Source organism: Terrapene carolina, unplaced genomic scaffold, assembly GCF_002925995.2.
Source record: "Terrapene carolina triunguis isolate 2854851 unplaced genomic scaffold, T_m_triunguis-2.0 Scaffold34632, whole genome shotgun sequence".
In the NCBI taxonomy this organism is placed as follows: domain Eukaryota; kingdom Metazoa; phylum Chordata; order Testudines; family Emydidae; genus Terrapene; species Terrapene triunguis.
This window is the reverse complement of record NW_020698983.1, coordinates 1-23,811: the sequence shown is the minus strand read 5'-3', so window position 1 is coordinate 23,811 and position 23,811 is coordinate 1. Positions and strand designations below refer to the sequence as shown.

Below are 23,811 nucleotides of genomic sequence, written 5' to 3'. Positions count from 1 at the left end.
ACATTTTTCTTTTTGGCTGCTTGTTTTTTACCTTTGAAATGTCAGGCATGTCAAGCCACATCTCCCCTGGCTAGGCTGGATGTCTTGTTGGGGCCTTAGAGATATCAACAGCGAGTCTTCATTGCAACATTTTTGAGCTGAGATGCCTAAAGCTGGGCTCCGAAATTCACATTTAGGCACCTAAAAATTACATAATATATTAAATAATATAATTATTTAGGTGCCTAAATATGGACAGAGGAACCCACTGTTAGGCAGCCCCATTTGAAAAGCTTGCCTAATCGTTAACATCAATGTTCTTTTTTCACAGGTGTTGTATAGGTACTGGAGTGAAACAGGCATTAATAAAAAAAGAAAGTTTTACAATAGGCTGATCAAAAATCCCTTCTCTTTCCAATTGCCCAATTTCCATTTTCTTGGGATGTCTTCTCTTCACTGATTCCCCAGGCACTGTAGAGTCTTCCAGGGTAAACAAGACCAGAATTTCTAACATAAAAAACAAGCATAAAAGAAAGCAAAATCCCTTTGCAGGTCACCTTTAACTCCAGCCAATAGCCCTTTTCTGCTTGGGCCATCGCTCAGTAGCATGTGTCGCTCCAACCCAGCCAGGTGACCAAGTGTCCAGTCAAAGCCAATGCCCAGCTAGGGTCACCCAATCTGGAGCTTCCCAACCGGCCCCACGTGAAAGGACTGCTGCCTCCACGAGGGACGTAGGCTTTGTTGTCCAAGTTTTCCCACTATTGCAAGAGCCAGTTCAGCTCCACCTGTGGTAACAATGGGGTGAGTGCTACTTTAGGCAGGGCTCCAGGAACAGACCAGCATTTGAAGCACTGTGTTGACGTGCACAGAATTGGCTTACACAGAACAGTGCTTAACATGCTGGTAGCCACAAGCACTCTGTCTACATTAGGGCTCTGACTTCTCACACCAATGGAAAAGCAGAACCAGTGGTAGCAGCGGTGGGACATTTTCAGGCCTTGTCTACACACAGTTTTTGGACTAGATTAGCTTTATGGGATAGGAGTTTGATTTTCCATCAGAATAGTACAGTGGGAACAACCCCTAGTGCAGAGGCAGTTATATCGGCATAAAGATGTCTTATGATGGTAGAGTTTATTCCCCTTCCTTTATGGGAACAGTTATACTGAGAGAGGGCACCTTTGTACCAATACAACTCATGTGATCTTCGCCAACTGCTCCATCTCAAGCGTCGAGACAAGATCAGCAATGAGGATATTTGTAGCCAAACAGCAACTGCTTCCATCAGCCCTGGTTCAGTTTTGGTGACTTTCTTGGTACCGATGTATAATTAGGATGAAAGACTAATGAATATTCCTGGGGAAATTCTGCACCACTGCACATGTGCAGAATTTGTCCCCTGCAAATTTCTTTGCTTCCCTGCAGAAAAATGACTTTCTGATTGGGAAGCAAAGGGAAGCCACAAGAAAGGTCATGAGACCCTCCCCAGCAGTATGTTTTGGGTGCCCAGGGCAGCCAGCAGAGAGGTAAATCACTGTGGGGCAGGAGGCGGAACTGAGGAAGACCTGGCTGGTGACTCCTATCCTGTGCCTGGTTCAGCTGCTAGTCTGGACTGGGGAGGACGGGACTTCCCCTTCCCTGCACGGCATACGGGGCTGGCTCAGACCCACCCCCAGATTTCTCCCCCAGCTGCAAGAAGCTCTGCAAACTCCCCTCCGCCCCCCGCTTCCTACGCTCATTGCTCCTCAGCTGCAGGGGGAGGGATCATTGTACAGGGAGCTGCTCCCCCCATTCACCCAACCACTGTGCATCCAGACCCCCTCATATCCAGATCTTCCCAAGACTCACCCCCCCACTCCCAGAACCCCCAATGAGCCCCACTCCTCCTGCACCTGGACCACCCCAACGAGCCACCCACACCTTGATCCCCACCTCACCAAGTTCCAACCAGTTGCACCTGGATCCCCACTCCACTGAGCCCCACCCCCCAGCTTCTGGAGGGCCCACTGAGCCCCACATACCCAGACCCCCCCTGCTGAGCCCCAACCACCTTCACCTGGATCCCCCTGCAGAGTCCCATTACCACTGCACCAAGAACCCCCCAACAATCCCCTGTGCATTCAAATCCCCTCCACACCTGGATCTCCCACTGAGCCGCCCACACCCAGATGGCCCCACACAGAACCCTCTCAACCCACACCTGGATTCCCCCCCCCCACTAAGATCCTGTCTTGCTTAGCCTACCTGGTGCACCTGGCACAGAGGGGCAGGGCCCTGGGGTGTTTCTGGGGCAGGCCCTGTCCTTGCGCTGTGTCAGGGTTGGGTGCAGCCTGACCGCTGAGTCTGTGTCTCAGGAGGGAGCTGCACAGTGATTTCCCACCTCTGTGCAGCCAGTGGCCGGTGCTCCCCAATGCCATGCTGGAGCCTCCACATTTATTTGACAAATAAAATTTGCAGAATTTTAAAATATTGTGAGCAGAATTTTAATTTTTTTTGGTGCAGATTTTTTTTTTTTTTTTTTGCGCAGAATGCCCTCAGGAGTAATAATGAATTACAAAGTGCGGTTACCAAGGAACACTGCTACACAGCCAGCGATCACATGGTCGTCAAAGACTTTGATAAGCTCACCAGTGTAGACTGACCATCCAGCCAGACCATCCTGAGGATCTAGCTACAAATCGATTTGGGTAGTGCTCAATCTGCAGGGATTTGCTGTGATGATGATGATAACATTCATACTAAAGGGGGTGAGGATTGTACTGCTTTAACCGTACCCATCGAGTTATAAAGCAAGTCAACTTTGATGCGTAGACAAGGCCCAAGCCTACTGTAGAGAAAGGGCTAACTTATCACCTGGGATAAATGGGAAGAAGTCCCTGGATGCCAACTGACACCAACAAAGAATCTGACCTCTAACAACAACAGATTTCCTGGTACATAAATACCTCCCAGATCCTTCCAACAAGTGTAGCTGATGAAGCTCACGACTTTCTGAGCCCCAGCTTGGAAAGCTTATTTCAGGAGTGATTAGCTTCCTTCCTTTACCGAAACTCACCCCCTCCATATCCCTAGACCAGGGGAGAGTGGGTTCTTGTCCCTCCTGCTCTGAATTAGGATCAGGACTGGGGGGGCTTGTGTCTAAGGGAGATTTTCACACACGCAGGAAGTCGCTTGGAAGTCAACAGCCCCAGACTGCTCCATGGAGCTGGCAGAGGGCTTTGCTGAGCTGTTTGTCCCAGTCATCTCCTGTAGCTGTGAACTCTGCAAGTTAATCACATGCTACTCTAAGGTTTTCTGTCTCATTCCTGCTGGAGTAAGGCGCATTACACACCAAGCTCTCTCCCCCTCCCAGGCTCTCTCCATGTTGAGTCCCCTGCATTTCCCCTCCTGGATGGGATGGCTTGCGGGGGGTTCCGTGTGGCAGGGTTTCTTCTCCTCCTGGGTTCTGTTGATCAGGAGGCAGGGGATAGGGCATGGAAACCCAGAAAAGGAGTGGCAGTAAACTTGGTCCCATCCTCCTCAGCTTGGAGACCCTAGCAGTGCCATGGTCTGCCCCACCAGCCCAGTCCACAGACATGCCAGTCCTCCATCACCCACAGCCCTCTCTCGCGCCCACCACACAGCCACCCTGATCCCCAAACACTTCATTTCCCCTCCCGCTCTGGCTCCCATCTTTCTCACCATCTCTCGCCCCACCTACCTGATCCCCAGATACTGCCTCCCGCCCCAGCTCTGATCACTCATTCGCCCCAGCCTGCAGGTGCTCAATGCCTGATCCGCCTCACACTCCTGCAACTGCACTGAGCCCCAGTGACTCCGGTGGGGTTACTCCTGATTTACACTGGGGTGAGCAAAAGGGGAATTGGCCTCAGGGACTCCTGTGGGTCTACACCTGATTTACACCAGGGTGAGGGGAGGAGAACCAGTCCCAGTGACTCCAGTGGGGTTACTCCTGATTTACACCGGGGTGAGCAAGTGGGTAATATGCCCTCAATCCCACACCATTTCCCTTTCTTATTTCCAACCCGCCCAGCCCCCTAGCACTGCCACCACTCTGCTCTACCTCCTACCTATCCTACCTACCTAATCTACCTTATCTACCTATATCCTCAGGGCCTGATCCAGACCCCATCGATGCGGAGCCCTTCAAGGGGCTCCAGATTGGGACCTTACACTGCACCCATCCCTGTGGCCCCGGGGTGCCCACAACGGGGCTGCCCGCTGCTCTCCTAGAGGTCTCAGCTACCCCTGAGGGTCAGCGATCCCCATGGCCAGGTCCCTGTGAGGTAAGCCCCACTAACGCTCTGGCTGGCAGCGCATGGAGTTCACTCCCGTGCCCAGAGAGGGGCAGCCAGGTCCCGGTGAGCTAAACCTCCAGCGTTGGGGGGTTCCTCTCCCAGGCAAAGGGGGAAGAGGAGTTAATCTCTAGTAGGACGCGATCTCCTCCAGTGGCTTCTCCTCAGCATGGCTCCTCAGGTGGCGGTACAGGTGGGAGCTGACGCTGAAGCGCCGGCCACACTGGGGGCAAGGGAAGGGCCGCTCTCCGGTGTGGGTGCGCCGGTGCTTGGCCAGAGCAGAGCCGTCGGCGAATGCCTTGCCACAGTCGGGGCAGGCGTGGCAGGGGGCTTCGCCAGCGTGGGCCCGCCGGTGCTTGTGGAAGTGCAGGGTGCTGTTGAAGCTCTTGCCGCAGTCAGCGCAGACGTGGGGCTGGCCGCCGGCGTGGGTGCGCTGGTGCCGGTAGAGGTGGGAGGTGCGGCCGAAGCGCTTGCCGCAGTCGCTGCACTGGTAGGGGCGCTCCCCGGTGTGGATACGCTGGTGCCGCTCCCAGTGGGAGCTCCAGGAGAAGCTCTTGCCACAGTCACCGCAGCGGTAGGGCTTCTCGCCGCCAGTACTACCGGCAGTAGTGCCATGCAGGCTGCGCCGGTGCCGGGCGTACTGTGCCCTCGCCCCGAAGCTCTTGCCGCACTCTTCACAGTGGAAGGGCCCATCCCCCAGATGCAGGCGCTGGTGCTTGACCAGGGCCAGCCCATCACCAAAGCCCTTGCCGCACAGGGTGCATTTGTAGGGGCGCAGGCCAGTGTGGGTGCGCTGATGCCGGTCGAAGTGCAGGGTGCTGTTGAAGCTGCGCCCACAGTACGTGCAGATGTAGGAGCGGCCCCCGGCGTGGGTGCGCTGGTGCCGGTAGAGGTGGGAGCTGCGGCTGAAGCACTTCCCGCACTCGGGGCACTGGTAGGGCTTCTCGCCAGTGTGGATGCGCTGGTGCCGGTCGAAGTGGGAGCTCCACGAGAAGCTCTTCCCGCAGTGGGCGCACTGGAAGGGCAGGCGCCCCGTGTGCAGCCGCTGGTGGGTCACCAGTTCCGTGTTGCGCCGGAAACTCTTGCCACACTCCTCGCACTTATAGGGCAGCCCCCGGGGCCGAGGGGTCGCGGGGGCAGGGGCGCTGGCCGGCACCGGCGGTGGGGAGCTCTCGGGGCGTGGGCAGGCCCGTTCGGCAGCGTGGGCCCGCTGGTGGCGGTAGAGGTTGGAGCTGACGTTGAAGCTCTTCCCACAGTGCAGGCAGCGGAAGGGCTTCTCACCGGTGTGGGTGCGCCGGTGCTTGCTGAAGTGCGAGCTGCAGCTGAAGGTCTTGCCGCACTCACCACACTCATAGCTCTTCTGCAGCACGATGATGCTCTTGAAGTTCTGGAAGCCGGCGCCAGCCGACTTGCCCCCGCCGCCTCGCCGCTGCACCGGCTTCCCGGGGGAGTCGATCTGCTGCACCACCGTCCAACGCAGGCTCTCGCAGGCCGGGCCCTGCTCCTCCGGGCTCCTGGCCCCAGCCCCCTCCGGCCTGCCCAGCAACACTGGATCCAGTTCCACGATCTCGGGGCCTTCCTCCCCAGGATTCTCCTCCTCGGTCTCACTCGCCGCCCTGTCCTTGGCTGGGGTAGGGAGAGAATCCGCACAGGAGTCAGGCCCTGCACCGGGGAGTGGAGGAACAAACCAAAATAACTGTTGAGGCACGCTGAAAGACCAGAAGCCAAATCCGCCCTCCTCGCACCCCAAACCCTTCCCTAGAGCAGAGAGAGGAGGGGACCCACCCTACCCCAACTTCCCATCTGCAGCTTCAGGGAGAAGGAAGCTACTGCCAGGTGTCAGGCTGGGGATGGGAAGCCCGGAGGATACACCTGCTGGAGACATGATCCTGGGGGAGCTGAAAGGGAATCCCACATTGATTTAACTCTTTCCGCATCTCTCGGGCTCTTCTTTTCATTGAGCCCCAGGACACATGGTTCTTCCCCTTGTTCCCTTAAGGAGACCTCGGTCAATAGCGGGACTGGATAGGCATTTGCCCTATCTTCTCATCCTCACTCTTGCCTAGATGTCCCCCCAACTCTACTTCTCCTGTGGAAACCTGTCCCTTTCCTCTGTCCCTAGGAGTCTGCGGGGGGGTCCGTCCCTTTCACTGCACAACCATCCTCCTTCCCATTGTTCTGTGCTGAGTTCTGTGGAAGGGTCCACAGCAGAACCCTGCTCAGAAGCTGACCTGGCAGCTGCAAAGACCCCACAGCCTCCATGGAATACTTACTCAGAGTCACCAGGGGATCATCGTTCTCCTGTATGCCACCCCTGCACAAAGGTTTCTGATCAGGATCCACAGCAGCCCACTGATCCATGGTGAGATACACAGACGTCGAAGGCCACCAGCCCCTAAAACAAGAAGCATCCCCCCTCTCAGTTCCACAATCCCATAAGGGCCTGGGATTGCTGCCCCCTGCACCAGTCTGAGGTATGCATTGACCTTCAGTGGGGCAGAGCCCATGGCCTATCACCATGACCCAACCCCATTGAAACAGGTGGCCGGCGGCAAAAGTGTTCGCAGATGCTGCCTGATGGAATCTGTGAACATTTAAAGGTTTATAAAAAGTTTTTGCAAAGTTTCATATAGTGGGAGTTTGGGTGTCTATAAAACATTGGGGGCCAGATCCCCATCTGGTGTAAATCAACTGTGGCTGCACTGAAGCCAAAGGAGGCAGATTGATTTACACCTGCTGAGGATGTGACCCGGTCTCTCCCTAGAGCCGGAGGGACACGACAAGTGGGGAAGCTCATGCATGCATTTTAATGGCAGCTGGCTGGAAGAGGGGAGAGGATTTGCTAAAACAAGTACCTGAAATCTTTGCAGGTGCAGGCAGCAGGCGATGCAGGGAGGGAGGTGCAGGGATTGGGGCATATGTGGCTTTAGATTCCAAAGGGGAAGAAGACACAGAGGTGCCCAACTCTCCTTGAAAGAATGGGAGTCGGGTGCTAATCTCCTTAAAGCCTTCAGAAATCCCAGCCTTTCTACCGAGCTAGGGTATTTCCTAACAGGGCGGCTGAAGAAGAAAAGGATCGGTGCCGAAAGGAAGCCTCCGAACAAAAGCCCTAGCATGCAGGAAGGAACTTTGCCACCAGTGACAACGTGACCTCAGGAATCACTCCCCGTGGGGCAAATTTTTGCTAGTACCAGTGGGAGTTACCAAACTTTTGGCTAATAAACCAGTGGCTAACGGCTATTGTTCCGCTGGCTGGCTCGGCTCCTGCAGGGGCTCAGGGGAGCCAGAGCCTGGGGGTGTCAGTGAGGGGACTGGCAGAGAGGAGGGGTCGTGTTTGTTTCCTGCCCAGCCCTTTCCCCCCGGGGTCTCTCTCAGTTACCTGCAGGCTCCGGCTCGGGAGCTGGTGGCGGCAGAGCCCGGGGCTGCCCTAGGACGCCAGGTCGAACAATCGCAACAATGAGAAAGTCCCTGGCTGGCAAGATCACACCTCCCCAGCACAGCACAGCACAGCTTCCCGGCTCACAATGGAGGTAGCTTGATTTCTTTGCAGCTATAATGAAAGAGAGCCAGCCCCACCACGGGCTAGGGGGATCCCTCTGTTCTGTATTATCCCCCCCCCCTTCCTGTCTCTCCTCCTCCTCCCACCCAGCACCTAGCTCCAGCCACTCTCAGCTGCTCCATCCCCTTCCTGTGTCCTTCCCCATACCCAACCCGGGCTGCAACAAACCCGGGCGCTATAGGACTTATTCTCACGGCACTGAGCTGCCCGGGGAAGCCCCGGCCCCTGCCGTCCGACATCAGCTCCCTGAACCGGAAGCTCCAGGTAATTGAGAGCGAGCGAACTCGGGGAAAGTGCTGGGGATGGGCAGGAAAGTGACTCGGGAAAGGGCTGCTTTCTACCGCCCCGGAGTCCCAGCACTGCTGCTGCTGCCCGCCCGGACACACCCCGGCTCTGTCCGCCCTTAGCGCCTGTACCAGCCCAACCTGCTCCGGGCAGAGCCAACGGGCCCCCCCGACCAATGCAACAATAAGCCAGTCTCCCCAGCCAGAGGAAGGAAGAGGGGTAAGGAGACGGGAAGGGGCAGCAGGAGCAATCAGTAGGGAGGGAGGTTCCCGGCTCCCAGCGCTGCCCAGCCCCATTCACTGCAGCGCCCCGGGGCTGATTGACTTTCCTGGGGAGGAGCAGGGAGAGGAAAAGCCAGTTCCTGCCTTTGCCTGGTCCCCGTGCTGCTGTGGGGATGCGCTGCCCTGGGAATAGTGGGGGGGGGGGCTGTCCCTAGGTCAGGGGTTCTCAACCCTTTTCTTTCTGAGGCCTCCCCAGCATGCTATAAAAACTCCATAGCTCAGCTGTGCCACAACAACTGTTTTCTGCATATAAAAGCCAGGGCCAGCATTAGGGGATAGCAAGATGGGCTACTGCCCAGGGCCCCACACCACAGGGGGCCCTTGTGAAGCTAAGTCGCTCAGGCTTTGATTCAGGTGGCGGAGCTTGGAACCCCAGGCTTTAGCCCCATGCGGTGGGGCTTTGGGTTTCTGTCCTGGGCCCCAGCAAGTCTAACACTGGCCCTGCTTGGCAGCCCCCCTGAAGCCTGCTCATAGCCCCCCAGGAGGCCCCGAACCCCTGGTTGAGAACCACTGCCTAAGGTTGCCAACCCTCCAGGAATTAAAGATTCATCGTTAATTAAAGATTCTGTCATGTGAGGAAACCTCCAGGAGTACCTCCAATGAAAATTGGCAGCCCTAGAGATCGCCCAAAGTGGCACCTTCGATTCTGCGCTTTTCTAGCATTTGGTTCAGAAACTCTGTTACTGGGGGGAGGGGTGTGTGTTAATATAGGGAGAGGGGCTGAATCTGTTCTGTAATAAAACGACCGAGCATGGTCCCAGGGTTGCAGAGTGTCTGTCTGCAGGGAAAGAACGGGGGGAACCGGGGGTGTGAAATTGACTAAAGCCTCTTCTGAAACCTCCCCAGTCGCCCTTCTCCCCATGACAGGCTGCAGAATTACATCCGCTTTTTGTTCCAGCACCTCCCTGGCAGGTTGGGCTCACTTAGAGCATCATCACTAGGAAGTTTCAACTCAAAACTTCTCAGCCCTGCCATAGCCCAAACATGGTCCCTACTGCTACCAAGAGAAAGGAGATGAGAGAAATGGGAGTGCAGAGCTCACGATGTGCCTGGCTGTGCTCCATTAGAATAAAGAGCCTGCCCCGATCCTGTATCCCTGCTGTCAGTGGTTTACTACATTTATAGCACCAGAGCAGCCGTTCAGGGGGAGATAATGGTCTGGTGCTCACCCAGAAATGAGGGTTGGCGTGGTGGGGAGGCTAGAAAGAATCATATAGGAATGTATAACCATCACTTTAAGGAAGGGACATGTAGGAGAGAGAGAGCAGAGGGACCGACTTAGGGTTCCTGTGGCTGAGCTGGTGGGATTGAGGCTGGGCCAGCAGGTTCTGAGTGAGGATCTCTGGCTGTTTCAGGGACCGGTTACCGTTGAGGAGGCAGCTGTGTATTCCACCGAGGGGCAGTGAGTGAGCGAATCTGGATCCCACGGACGAGATGCAGGAGAACTATGAGAATGTGATCTCATTGGGTAAGGATCCCTGCAACCTCTGGTGTTAGAAGCTGGGGGGTGGGTGGGGAGGAGGAGGTGTGTCTCTAAAGTGCCTGAGTCAGATTCTCCTCTCCTCCGTAGCCTTCAGGGGGATCAGCCCTGTAGTCCCCAGAACCCATTTGAGAGAGTCTGTCCCCTCCACACCTCCCAGATTCAGGAACATAATATTGGTGGTGCTAATATATGGATTGATCCCTGGGTGAGGTTCTCTGGTCCGTGTTAGGCAGGAGGTCAGACTAGATGGTCATAATGGCCCTTTCTGGTCTTTAAATCTATGAATCTCCTCCTCTCCAGGGCTTTCTATGTGGCGGGGCAAGCGTAGCTACTTGTCCAGACACACACACACAGTGTCGCTGTGCCTCCCCTTCCCAGGACTGGTTCCACCCATAGGGGCAGGTTTAGACACAGATAAGGGGTTAAACACTTAGTGCTGTGACTGCATCGTCATATCCCCTGGTCTATGGGGATGGTGGAGGAATGACCCCTCCCCCAGCAAAATCTGCCCCTCCTACTCCATGAGCAGATTCCTATCTGTTTCGATGCCAGGTCCCCCCAACCCAGAGTTAAAATGCTGGCATGGTCATTGTAACAAATTATTATATCTGCAGCATCATTGAGATGCTTGGTACTTTATAGAAATAGAAGAAGGGATGGTCCTTTGCCCTTAGAAATTTACAGTATGATGCAACCCAGAGAGGGGGGTAACAACAGACAAAGGGAGGAGGAGATCTATGCTAAATAAAGATTCTGAGATCTATTTAGCTTTCATTGCCTTTGCATCATTTTAGTGCCAGATTAATTTGTCCTTCCCCTTGGTTTCTTATCCTGAGAGGATGATACAGAGTTTTGCTTTAGTAGGTTAGAGATTCCCTAGGTTACTAGTTTAGCCCTCCTCTCCCCCTAAACAACACTACCACCACTGTTAGGAGGAAACGGTTAAGGTTGAAGGTGTATCTCAGATGAGAGGCCCTGATTCCCAGAAAATGGATTGTAATTAATTTCCACAGGCTAATTCTTCTACCTCCAGAAGGCGCTCAGAAGAGTGAGGGTCAGATCCTATTTAGATTGGAAGCTCATCAGGGCATGGGCTATATCCTACTCTGTGTCTGTACAGTGCCCAGCACAATGGGGACCCTGATCTTATTTGGGATCCCTAGGTGCTACTGCAATACAATTAATAATAATTAATGAAATTAGCAAACTAATCCTGACAGTTGCTGTAAATTAGCAGGCGCTTGCCAGTTTACATTAGCTGAGGATCTAGCCTTGAAAGTCTCAAGTTTACCGGTTACTACTGGCAGTTACTACTTCACTACTGCTGTATATTTCATCTACATTAGCTATCACCCGTGCTTCTTGCACCTCTTCAGCCAGCCTAACTTTAACCACTTTTCATTTGCACAAAATACAAGTAAGTTAAAGAGCATATTAGTAATGATTGTAAAATCCCATCTCCAATAACTATTTCCTAATGTTTTTTGTTCACCAGTTTTCCACTTGTTTTAGTGTTGATTTCTCTCTTGCCATATTTCTTTATATTATTTTATTTTCATTTGATTCCAAATCATGAATGGTGCCCAGACACTGGCTCTGAACCTCCTGAGAATCATTTAATGTTACAAACCCAAAACTATATTTGTACCAAGTGGCAGATCATAATCATCCATATATCCACTGAGGCCTTCTACCTCTCTTCATAGTCCAGGAGAAACAAATGCAGCATGTCTCGAAATTTAGCAAATCTGGGCCATTTTGGAGTTTGTATATGTATAATTAATATGCGAATGAAGAGTCGCCATACAGCCTGAATGTACAGAGACAGCCTTATTTTTCCTTGATCTCCCTGTGTCCTGAGAACTTCTTTTGGAATTCTAGAAATGTGCCAGATTTTAATTTCATCAGACAAAATATTTGGGTTCGTTTATAGTTACAAAGTGTTTGTTCTAGATGTGTTGCTCTAGTGGTAGAATTGGCTCTGCGTTTGCCTGGCTGGCGGAACCAGGTTTCAGGTGATTAATGGTGTTTGGAGTGAGGAGAAAAGTCGAATGAGCGTAGATGGTCTCAGAGCTGTTCTTTTGCTCAGAGCGAATGCTAATGACACTCAATCAGAATCTCATGATAAACTCAAGCAGACACTGAGTTACTGAGAACAATCCTTTACTCCCACGTGGCTGTTGAGTTGGAAGCAGTCAGTAGCAAAAACAGCCCATTAAAAAAAAAAAAAAAGTTCTCTGGTTTTTGCAATAACTGTTTTGTGATTCTAAAAAAATTCACCACAAAAGTGCCCTGGTTTCTGATTTTTTAAAAATATAATCAGCTTAAGGCATGAGGTATAGAAAGAGTTGTAAAGTAAAAAATAGAAATACTTAAGACTAACAATTACTAATAAAGAAATATGAAGTAAACAAATAGAGAGATCATATGCACTGGAAAAGGGCAAATATAGTGCCCATCTATAAAAAGGGAATTAAGGATAACCCAGGGAATTACAGACCAGTCAGCTTAACTTCTGTACCCGGAAAGATAATGGAGCAAATAAGCAATCAATTTGCAAACACCTAGAAGATAATAAGGTGATAAATAACACCATTGATTTGTCAAGAACAAATTGTGTCAAACCAACCTGATAGCTTTCTTTATCAGGGTAACAAGCCTTGTGGATGGGGGGAAGCGGTAGATGTGGTATATCTTGACTTTAAGGCTTTTGATATTATCTCATATGACCTTCTCATAAGCAAACTAGGGAAATACAACCTAGATGGAGCTACTATAAGGTGGGTGCATAACTGGTTGGAGAATCGTTCCCAGGGAGTCATCAGTGATTCACAGTCATGCTGGAAGGGCATGACGAGTGGGGTCCCGCAGGGATCAGTTCTGGGTCCGGTTCTGTTCAGTATCTTCATCAAAGATTTAGATAATGGCATAGAGAGTACACTTATAAAGTTTGCGGACGATACCAAGCTGGGAGGGGTTGCAAGTGCTTTGGAGGATAGGATTAAAATTCAAAATGATCTGAACAAACTGGAGAAATGGTCTGAAGTAAATAGGATGAAATTCAATAAGAACAAGTGCAAAGTACTCCACTTAGGAAGGAACAATCAATTGAACACAGACAAAATGGGAAATGACTGCCTAGGAAGAAGTACTGCGGAAAGGGATCTGGGGGTCATAAGGGATCACAAGCTAAATATGAGTCAACAGTGTAACACTGTTGCAAAAAAAGCAAACATCATTCTGGGATGTATTAGCAGGAGTATTGTAAGCAAGACATGAGAAGTAATTCTTCCGCTCTACTCCACGCTGATTAGGCCTCAACTGGAGTATTGTGTCCAGTTCTGGGTGCCACATTTCAGGAAAGATGTGGACAAATTGGAGAAAGTCCAGAGAGGAGCAACAAAAATGATTAAAGGTCTAGAAAACATGACCTATGATGGAAGATTGAAAAAATTGGGTTTGTTTAGTCTGGAGAAGACTGAGAGGGGACATGATAACAGTTTTCAAGTACATAAAAGGCTGTTACAAGGAGGAGGGAGAAAAAATTGTTCTTCTTAACCTCTGAGGATAGGACAAGAAACAATGGTCTTAAATTGCAGCAAGGGTGGTGTAGGCTGGACATTAGGAACAACTTCTTAACTGTCAGGGTGGTTACACACTGGAATAAATTGCCTAGAGAGGTTTTTAAGAGCAGGTTGGACAAACACCTGTCAGGAATGGTCTGGATAATACTTAGTTCTGCCTTGAGTGCAGGGGACTAGACTAGATGACCTCTCAAGGTCCCTTCCACTTCTATATATTTCTGAATGACCAAAATCATAGAATCATAGAAGATTAAGATTGGAAGAGACCTCAGGAGGTCATCTAGTCCAACCCCCCTGCTCAAAGCAGGACCAACACCCACTACATCATCCCAGCCAAACCGGTTTGTCAAACCAGGCCTTAAAAACCTCTAAAAATAAATGTTATGGCCTTAGTTCTCCAAAGATTTATGCATATGCTTAACTTGGTTCACTGTGGGTCAGATCCTCAGCTTGTATAAATCATCACAGCTCAGTTGAAGTCTATGAAGATACAACAGTTTACTCCAGCTGAAGATCTGTCCCTGTAAGTCGTCCCATTGAAGGCAATAGGGGTTTTACCACTGGTTTCAGTGGGAGCAGAATTAGGCCAATGCTGAGCCCTTTTGAAAATCTCGTCCTTAGTGTATCAAAAAAAGGGGGGGCGGGGAAGAGAGATTTGTAAGGGAAAAGTCAAATGCAAATGGAAAATCCTTTTCTTACTCAATGGTGGGAAACACATCCTTAAAGCTAAGGATCCAAATGAACAGATGTCCACATATATATTTAATTATGTCTCTAACTTGAAGTCACCTACATCTGCTTACTGTAGCAGGAAGATATCATATTGCTCTATTCGAGTATCCCATAATGGATGACAGCCACAAACAAATTTACTGTATATACTGGAGTACCAACACCACAGGATTTTTGTAAAAATGAGGAAATAACCATGAATGTTATTGATATATCTGTATGCAAAGATATATTCACAGTATACAACTGATATGTATATACAGTACAACCTCAGAGTTACTAACACCAGAGTTATGTACTGACCAGTCAACGACACACCTCATTTGGAACTGGAAGTACGCAATCAGGCAGCAGCAGAGACCAAAAAAAAAAAAACCCCACACCAAAAACCAAAACCAACCAAATACAGTACTGTTAAACATAAACTACTAAAAAAATAAAGGGAAAGCAGCATTTTTCTTCTGCAGAGTAAAGTTTCAAAGCTGTATTAAGGCAATGTTCAGCTGTAAACTTTGAAAGAACATTTTGTTCAGAGTTACGAACATTTCAGAGTTGTGAACAACCTCTGTTCCCAAGATGTTCATAATTCTGAAGTTCTTCTGTAATACACCTCTACCTCGATATAACGCTGTCCTCGGGAGCCAAAAAATCTTACCGCGTTATAGGTGAAACCGCGTTATATCGAACTTGCTTTGATCCACCGGAGTGCGCAGCCCCACTCCCCTGGAGCACTGCTTTACCGCGTTATATCCGAATTTGTGTTATATCGGGTCGCGTTATATCGGGGTAGAGGTGTATTATCAGTAAGGCTGTGAGTGTGACGTGTAGGTCACGGAAGTCACAGATTCTGAGACTTTCCGGGACCTCTGTGACTTCTGCAGTGGCTGGTTTGGGGGCCGCCTGAGCAGCTTGGGCAACCCCCGGGCCAGGTGTTCTGGCCACTACCCCTCACCCCCTCCGAGCAGCAGTGGAGGTCTCGGGCCACGTGCCGCGCTCTCTTTGCTCCCCTCTGAGCACCAGCAGTGATCCTGGGCCACCCCCTGCCCCAGAGCACCTATGGCGCCCCTGGAATCCCTCCTCCAGAGCACCCAAGATTTAGTCAGGGGTATATAATACAAGCCATGGACAGGTCATGGGCTGTGAATTTTTGTTTACTGCCCTTGAGCTGTCCATGACTTTTACTAAAAATACCCATGACTAAATCTTAGCCTTAACTATCAGCAGCCAAGAGTCCAGGGGGCTACCTACATATATCAATTCACTATGGCCCTGATTAACCAGCCCATGCTTCTTTCATAGATTTCATAGATTATCAAGTCAGAGGGGATCATGTAGTCTGACCTCCTGTATAACTATAAATGTATGAGTAATCCCATCCTTCTTCAGCAAATCACATGAACACGTGCTTAATGGGGGGCGGGGGGGAGGATAGCTCAGTGGTTTGAGCATTGGCCTGCTAAACCCAGGGTTGTGAATTCAATCCTTGAGGAGGCCACTTAGGGATCTGGGGCAAAAATCTGTCTGGGGATTGGTCCTGCTTCGAGCAGGGAGTTGGACTAGATGACCTCCTGAGGTCCCTTCCAACCTTGATATTCTATGATTCAATGGCCTAGATTCACAAAAGTGCTTAGGTGCCTAAACAATTTAGGCTACACTGAGATTCACAAAACTTCAGTGCCCTAGGTACTTATGTTTCTGCCTCTGAATGTGAGCACTGTTGCTTCCCTCTAGGTGCCTGGGTGCCTGTCTGCTGCCTAAGCCTTGGAGAGATCCACAAACCAGAGGAAGATAGGTTTTCAGCTACCTAAATCATGTGCAAGGTCCGATCTGGTCTGAGCACGCTGACTGTATCGGGGCCTTCTAGGCGAGTTTACACAAAAGTGGGGAGGAAGAGGAGGCACCTAATCTGCTTAGGCACTTTTGAAAATCCAACTAGATGCCTATCTGCATCTTTAGGCACCTAAATACCTTTAAAAATCTGGCCCAAAATGAGTCCTTAAGAATGGTGACATGATCTCATTGTTTCCACTTGCTATGTTCCAAGAGCATTTTGCATCTTTCATATTGTCTGGAAGTCTGCCTTCAGTACTACAAACTGCATCCTGATACTCAGACCTTTTGTAAGGCTTTCATAACCCTGTCGTACAATGTCCCATGGCTGTATTTTGGTCCTTGCAGAATGCCATTCCTTCAATGGTGAGTGTGCATCTGCCTATGAAAACTCACCCGTCTGCAAAGGGCCACTTAAGCGGTGCTTAGATCTTATGCTGCTGATGGCTAGATTTCTAAAAAGGCCCAATTAATATTTATGTTATGGTAGCGCTCAGAGGTCTCCATTGGGATCAGAGCCCTATTGTGTTGGGTGTTGTACAAACAGACAGAGAAAATTCCAGCCCTGACGAACTTACAATTAAACGACACAAGCAGACAAAGGGGACAGGGATACAACCTAAAAGTGAGTGAACCTGGCAAAGAATTTGCACCGTTTAATTAGTATTAGTATTACAATCAGAGCTGTGCAAATAACTGACTTTTGGGTTCACAGTCAGTTCCAAAAAAATCAAAACAAATTTTATTTAAGATCCAATACAATGTTTTGTTTGACCTGAAATGAAATGGTTTGTTTAGATTTTGAGCATTTTCTCAAGTTCTTAATTTTTCTAAAATTTAAGGAAATTTCTAAAAGAAAAATAATTTTGCATAGAAAAATTGAAATGTTTTGAATTTTTTTTTCTGGTTATTTTTTTCCTGACTGAAAGAATGTGAGGAATTTGACATGAATTTGTGAAATGTTTCAGTTGACCCAAACATGCTTGTTTTACTGAAAAATGTTTTGGTCAAAAAATTGCATCAAACTTGGACTTCAATGACATTTACATGCCGAAATCCTTTTGGCTGTTTTGAAAAATCCCAAGCTACTTTAGGCATCCAAGTTTGAAATCTTTGGCCATTGTACTTAACAGTGTCTAAATCGACTAATACCTTTATGAAGGTTCAGAATATACCTTTTTCATACTCCTTCCCCAGCCCGTGACCTTATTAATGTGTTGTCTCCTATGTGTTGTGTCTATCCTTGGATTGTAAGATCCCTAGGGCTGGGGCTTTTCCCCTACTTGTTTCTAAAGTTCCTATCGCAGTGTGGGCCCTGCAGACATAATAATAACAAAGTCTAATACAATAAGCAATAACTTGATCTGACTTGTTAGTGAATTGGCCAAATGCACATGACCGCAGCCCTCAGCTGGAGCAGCATGATTCATATGGGGTGTTTTCTTCCCTTTCCCCGCAGCCCACACAAAATCATTTACCATTGACGGAAACTGATTAGGTTTGGCTGGGAGTGGGGGGCTCGATACAGGAATCACTGGATGAAACTCTGGCCTGTGTTGTACAGGAGTTCAGACTAGATGGTCCCTTCTGGCTTAACATCTCTGAATCAATGAAGAAGCAAAGCAGCTGGAGGGGTATAAAGGCACTATGGAGGAACAGGGTATAAAGACCAACGGAGAGAGGGGAAAGTGTGCATGGGGAGGGACAGATGGACCAAGGGAGAGCTGGCGTGATAGAGGATGACTGCGGCTGTGGTTACAGCGCTAACGTAAGTCTTGGGAAACCCTGGGTTCAATTCCCCGCTTTGCCCCAGACTTCCTATGTGACAGCCACATCCCTTAGCCTCTCTAAGCCTTGTCTCCCCCTCTGAAACACAGAGACAGTGGCAGGGCCTTGCTTCCCAGGAGTGCGGTGGGGCTGAGGATTGTGAGGAGCCCAGATACTATGGTGATGGGGCCGCATAAGTACCTTAGGTAGCTGTGGGACCTGGATGGCTAGAGGTTGTGTATGACTCTGCTTTCCCTTTAGACCCCCACATCCAGGTTCTGTGAGACTCTTGCCATTTTCCCCTTACAGCCAAGCTCTCTCTCTCTCCATGCCCTTAACCCCCTCCTCTCTGCCCCCATGAGACACAAAGCCTCTCTCCCCAGGGTCCCACTTCTCTCTCTTACTCCCATTGGGGGCAGAGGATGGGTGAGGAGTGCGCTAGGCCCTGTCTCCATGGTTACAGTGCAGAAGGGAAGCTATAGGGCTCCAAACCATGGAGAGGTCTCCGGGGCAGCGGGATAGAAGGGAGATGGGAACCAATCCATGGGGGAATTCTGGGGGCCAGCCAGAAATGGTGGGGGAGCTATAATGGGTAGCCAGAAAGAACAGGGAGTGAGGATGAGGGAAGTTGAGGAGGAGGAGGGAGGGAGGCAGAGATGTAGGTATTGTGTGTATGGGGGTGGGGGATTTTTGGAAGAGGAGGCTGTTTATGCAAATGAGTTGATGCATGTTTATCATTTATGCAAATATGATATTACCTTGTTTGCATAGACTCTCCCACTCAGTGCCCCAGAGCCAGCCCCTCCACCGGCTTGCATGGAGCTAGACCAGGGCTGAATGTGGCCTGTTCATTTTGAAGCCAGGTTTGTCACCATAAGTCCGGATTGTGTCGGAAAGAACCAGGAGCAGACTCTGAGGAGCAGAGTGAAATAGGATTGTTCTTCTTCGAATGATTGTTCACGTCGATTCCAATCAGGTGTGCACGTGCCACGTGCACAGTCATCGGAAACTTTTCCCCTCAGCAGATCCTGTTGGGTCGGCCAGGGAGCCCCCTGGAGTGGGCCCTTGTGGCGCTCAATATGACCCTGCCGACCTGACCCCCCCTTCAGTTCCTTCTTACCATCTGTAGCGGCGTTGGAACTGCGTTTCGCTTGCTTGCAAGTGTTCCTTTAGCTATACTTAGTCCTATACAGTGTTTTGTTTTGTGGTTAGTTTATTGTTTGGTAGTTAAGATAGTCTTAGTGAGTGGGTCGTTCTCCCCTCACCCCGCCTTGGGTTTCAGGGCATGCCTCAAGTCCAAGGATTTAAATCTTGCGGTGTATGCAAGAAGCCTATGTCCAATAGCAACCCTCACGACTCATGCCTGAGGTGTCTAGGGGAGGCGCATCAGTCCGAGTGCTGTAAGATCTGTAAGGCTTTCAAGCCCAGGACTAGGACAGAACGCGACTTCCGTTTGAAGCAGCTATTAATGGAAGCTGCACTCGGTGCAGCAGCACCCGACTGCCAAGTCCCGGCCCGAGCTTGGCGCGGAGCGCCCCTGCGTCAGTCCGCAGATCAGTACAGGAAGGACTCTGGTGCTAGAGATCCTCGGTACCGGAGATTCCCGACACCACAGCGCAGAGCAGCGCCCCAGCACCAGTCAACATCCCCGGTGCCCCACAAGCGCCATAAGAAGGCGGACAGAGGGCACTCTCCTCAGAGAGCGAGACCATCCGGAGAGACTTTGCTGCCTCAGAGGAAGGACTCAGCTTCCAAGCAGCAAGACCTTGTGCTGTGGACTCCAGCGCCCCAGTTGGCACCGTTGAGCCCGGCACTTAGTGACTCTCCGGCGGGGCAGTGCTTGGTGGAGGAGTTGGAACCTCCCTCCACCCCAGATACTTTCGAGGCTGCAAAAGAGCTTATAGAAAGTACTGCACCGCAGCCCCTTGCTGTTAGAGAGAAGCCTTTGGCACCACCCAGACAAGCGCCATCTAGAGGCAAACCTGCAGTGATGAGGCCCTGAGCGCAATTATTCCCTCCCTGGATCCAGGGGACTGGTACACTGCCCTTGACATGAAAGACGCGTACTTTCATATAGCCATTTGGCCAGCCCACAGATGTTTCCTGAGGTTCGTTGTCAACTGCATACATTATCAGTTCACAGTGCTCCCATTCGGGTTATCAGCAGCCCCCCGGGTGTTCACCAAGTGCATGTCCCATTTTATCTTTGAAAACTCATGGCAATTGGGGGAGGTCCCGGATGACTGGAAAAAGGCTAATATAGTGCCCATCTTTAAAAAAAGGGAAGAAGGAGGATCCGGGGAACTACAGGCCAGTCAGCCTCACCTCAGTCCCTGGAAAAATCATGGAGCAGGTCCTCAAGGAATCAATTCTGAAGCACTTAGAGGAGTGGAAATTGATCAGGAACAGTCAGCATGGATTCACCAAGGGCAAGTCATGCCTGACTAACCTATTTGCCTTCTATGAGGAGATAACTGACTCTATGGATAAGGGGAAAGCAGTGGATGTGTTATTCCTTGACTTTAGCAAAGCTTTTGATACGGACTGCCACAGTATTCTTGCCAGCAAGTTAAAGAAGTATGGGCTGGATGAATGGACTATAAGGTGGATAGAAAGCTGGCTAGATCGTCGGGCTCAGCGGGTAGTGATCAACGGCTCCATGTCTAGCAGGCAGCCGGTTTCAAGTGGAGTGCCCCAGGGGTCGGTCCTGGAGCCGGTTTTGTTCAATATCTTCATTAATGATCTGGAGGATGGCGTGGACTGCACTCTCGGCAAGTTTGCAGATGACACTAAACTGGGAGGAGTGGTAGATACGCTGGAGGGTAGGGATAGGATACAGAGGGACCTAGACATATTGGAGGATTGGGCCAAAAGAAACCTGATGAGGTTCAACAAGGACAAGTGCAGAGTCCTGCACTTAGGACAGAAGAATCCCATGCACTGCTACAGACTAGGGACCGAATGGCTAGGAAGCAGTTCTGCAGAAAAGGACCTAGGGGTTACAGTGGACGAGAAGCTGGATATGAGTCAACAGTGTGCCCTTGTTGCCAAGAAGGCTAACGGCATTTTGGGCTGTATAAATAGGGGCATTGCCAGCAGATCGAGGGACATGATCGTTCTCCTCTATTCGACATTGGTGAGGCCTCATCTGGAGTACTGTGTCCAGTTTTGGGCCCCACACTACAAGAAGGATGTGGAAAAATTGGAAAGAGTCCAGCGGAGGGCAACAAAAATGATTAGGGGTCTGGAGCACATGACTTATGAGGAGAGGCTGAGGGAACTGGGATTATTTAGTCTGCAGAAGAGAAGAATGAGGGGGGATTTGATAGCTGCTTTCAACAACCTGAAAGGGGGTTCCAAAGAGGATGGATCTAGACTGTTCTCAGTGGTACCTGATGACAGAACAAGGAGTAATGGTCTCAAGTTGCAGTGGGGGAGGTTTAGGTTGGCTATTAGGAAAAACTTTTTCACTAGGAGGGTGGTGAAGCACTTGAATGGGTTGTGGTGGAATCTCCTTTCTTAGAGGTTTTTAAGGTCAGGCTTGACAAAGCCCTGGCTGAGATGATGTAGTTGGGGATTGGTCCTGCTTTGAGCAGGGGGTTGGACTAGATGACCTCCTGAGGTCCCTTCCAACCCTGATATTCTATGATTCTATGATTCATGTCCGTGGTCGTGGCTTTTCTCCGCAAGAGGCAGGTGCAGGTATATCCCTACCTTGATGACTGGCTGCTGTGGGGGCACTCCAGGGAGCAGGTGGAGTCCCAGGTACGGTTGGTCAGAGAGACCTTCCAGAGCCTGGGTCTTCTCCTCAATCTGGACAAGTCGACGTTGTCACCCACCCAACAAATAGAATTCATTGGGGTGTTGCTGGACTCGGTTCAGGCAAGAGCCATTCTACCAGAGCCCAGATTCCAGTAGGCTGGTGGTTGGACCCTCGCATGGTCTGTGAAGGAGTCCCATTCAGCAGCCCTCAACCATCCATGACCGTAGTAATGGATGTGTCAGACCTGGGGTGGGGGGCACACTTAGGAGACCTACAGACTCAGGGCAGATGTTCGCAGTCCGAGATCCCACTTCACATCAATATAAAGGAACTCAGAACGGTGAGACTAGCCTGCCAGACCTTCCATACCATATTGCAAGGACAGTGCGTGGCGGTGCTGACTGACAACACCACCGCCATGTTTTACATAAACAAGCAGGGTAGAGCCCATTCCTCCCCTCTCTGTTGGGAGGCCCTCCACCTGTGGGAGTTTTGTATAGCCCACTTCATTCACCTGAAGGCGTCCTATCTCCTGGGAACGTGGAACGAACTTGCGGACCACCTCCGCAGGTCGTTCAGCAGTCATGAGTGGTCCATCCATCTGGATGTCATACATTCCATCTTCCAAAGGTGGGAGTTTCGCCAGGTAGACCTGTTCGCCACCAGGAGCAACAGGAAGTGTCCAACGTTTTGCTCCTTCCTAAAGCACAGTCTGGGCTCTATCTCGGACGCATTCATGATATAGTGGGGGAACCATCTACTGTATGCCTTCCCTCCGATACCACTTATCCACAAGGTTCTCCTCAAGATCCGCAGGGACAAGGCAGAGGTAATTCTGCTGGCTCCTGCGTGGCCATGCCAAAATTGGTACACCATGCTTCTGGAGCGGTCAGTGGACACCCCGATCGCGCTGACGCTCCTCCCCTATCTGATTACACAGGACCACGGCTGCCTGCTTCACCCGGACCTCCAGTCCCTCCATCTCATGGCCTGGAAGCTTCATGGTTAAACCCAATGGAGCTCCAATGCACGGAATCAATGAGGGAAGTGCCACTTACCTGGCCAAATGGAAAAGGTTCTCATGCTGGTGTGATCACACTCGCGTATCCCCACTTCAGGCATTTATACCATTCATCCTGGACTATCTACTGCACCTGAAGCGGGTAGGCCTGGCCGGATCATAGAATCATGGAATATCAGAGTTGGAAGGGACCTCAGGAGGTCATCTAGTCCAACCCCCTGCTCAAAGCAGGACCAATTTCCAACTAAATCATCCCAGCCAGGTACACCTCACAGCCATCTTAGCGTTCCACCTGGGAGTGTTGGGGCGTTCAGTCTTCGCAACCCTGTGGTGGGCCGTTTCCTTAAGGGAATAGAACGTCTATATCCACAGTCCCACTCACCCGTAGCGACTTGGGACCTCAACCTGGTCTTAGCTAGACTAACGGGAGCCCCATTTGAGCCACTGGCTACATGTTCCCTTCTGTATCTCTCATGGAAGGTTGCCTTTCTGGTTGCCATTACATCGGCCAGGAGGGTGTCGGAGTTAAAAGCACTAACCTCTGACCCCCCTACACAGTCTTCCACAAGGACAAGGTACAGCTCAGGCCGCACCCAGCCTTCCTGCCCAAGGTGGTGTCCCAATTCCACATCAGCCAGGATCATTTTCTACCAGTTTTCTATCCCAAGCTACATGCCAATGCAGAGGAGCTGAGGTTTCACTCACTAGATGTGCGGAGAGCGCTAGCATTCTACATTGAGCGCACAAAGCCTTTCAGGAAGTTGAACCAGCTGTTTGTAGCGGTGGCAGACTGTATGAAGGGGCTTCTAGTCTCCTCAGAACGCATTTCTTCCTGGATTACGGACTGCATCCATACCTGTTATGACCTCGCCAAGGTCCCAGCCATTACAGCCCACTCGACAAGAGCTCAGGCCTCACCCACTGCTTTCCTGGCCCAGGTGCCCATCCAGGAGATCTGCAGAGCAGCGACCTGGTCCTCGGTGCATACGTTTGCCACCCACTATGCCATCACCCTGCATGCTAGAGATGAGACAGCTCTCGTCAGAGCGGTGCTCCAGTCAATGATTCCTTAACTCTGATCCCACTCCCGTGGGAGAGCTTGGGAGTCCCCTGATTGGAATCGACGTGAACAATCACTTGAAGAAGAAAAGACAGTTACTCACCTTCTTGTAACTGTTGTTCTTTGAGATGTGTTGTTCACGTCCATTCCAATACCCACCCTCCTTCCCCTC

The 23,811-nt window shown here is 50.6% G+C and overlaps 1 protein-coding gene across 1 annotated transcript; it reads right to left on the bottom strand.

The window, feature by feature from the left end:
• Positions 1–3,655: 3,655 nt before the first annotated feature.
• On the bottom strand, positions 3,656–7,193 carry LOC112118988 (zinc finger protein 629-like). The gene is made up of 3 exons (XM_024217513.2): positions 7,130–7,193; positions 6,548–6,669; positions 3,656–5,936 (listed from the first exon to the last, which is right to left on the bottom strand). Exons 2-3 carry the CDS (start codon positions 6,633–6,635, stop codon positions 4,405–4,407), a joined length of 1,620 nt encoding a protein of 539 aa, XP_024073281.2. The 5' UTR covers positions 6,636–6,669; positions 7,130–7,193; the 3' UTR covers positions 3,656–4,404.
• Between the last annotated feature and the right edge of the window lie 16,618 nt (positions 7,194–23,811).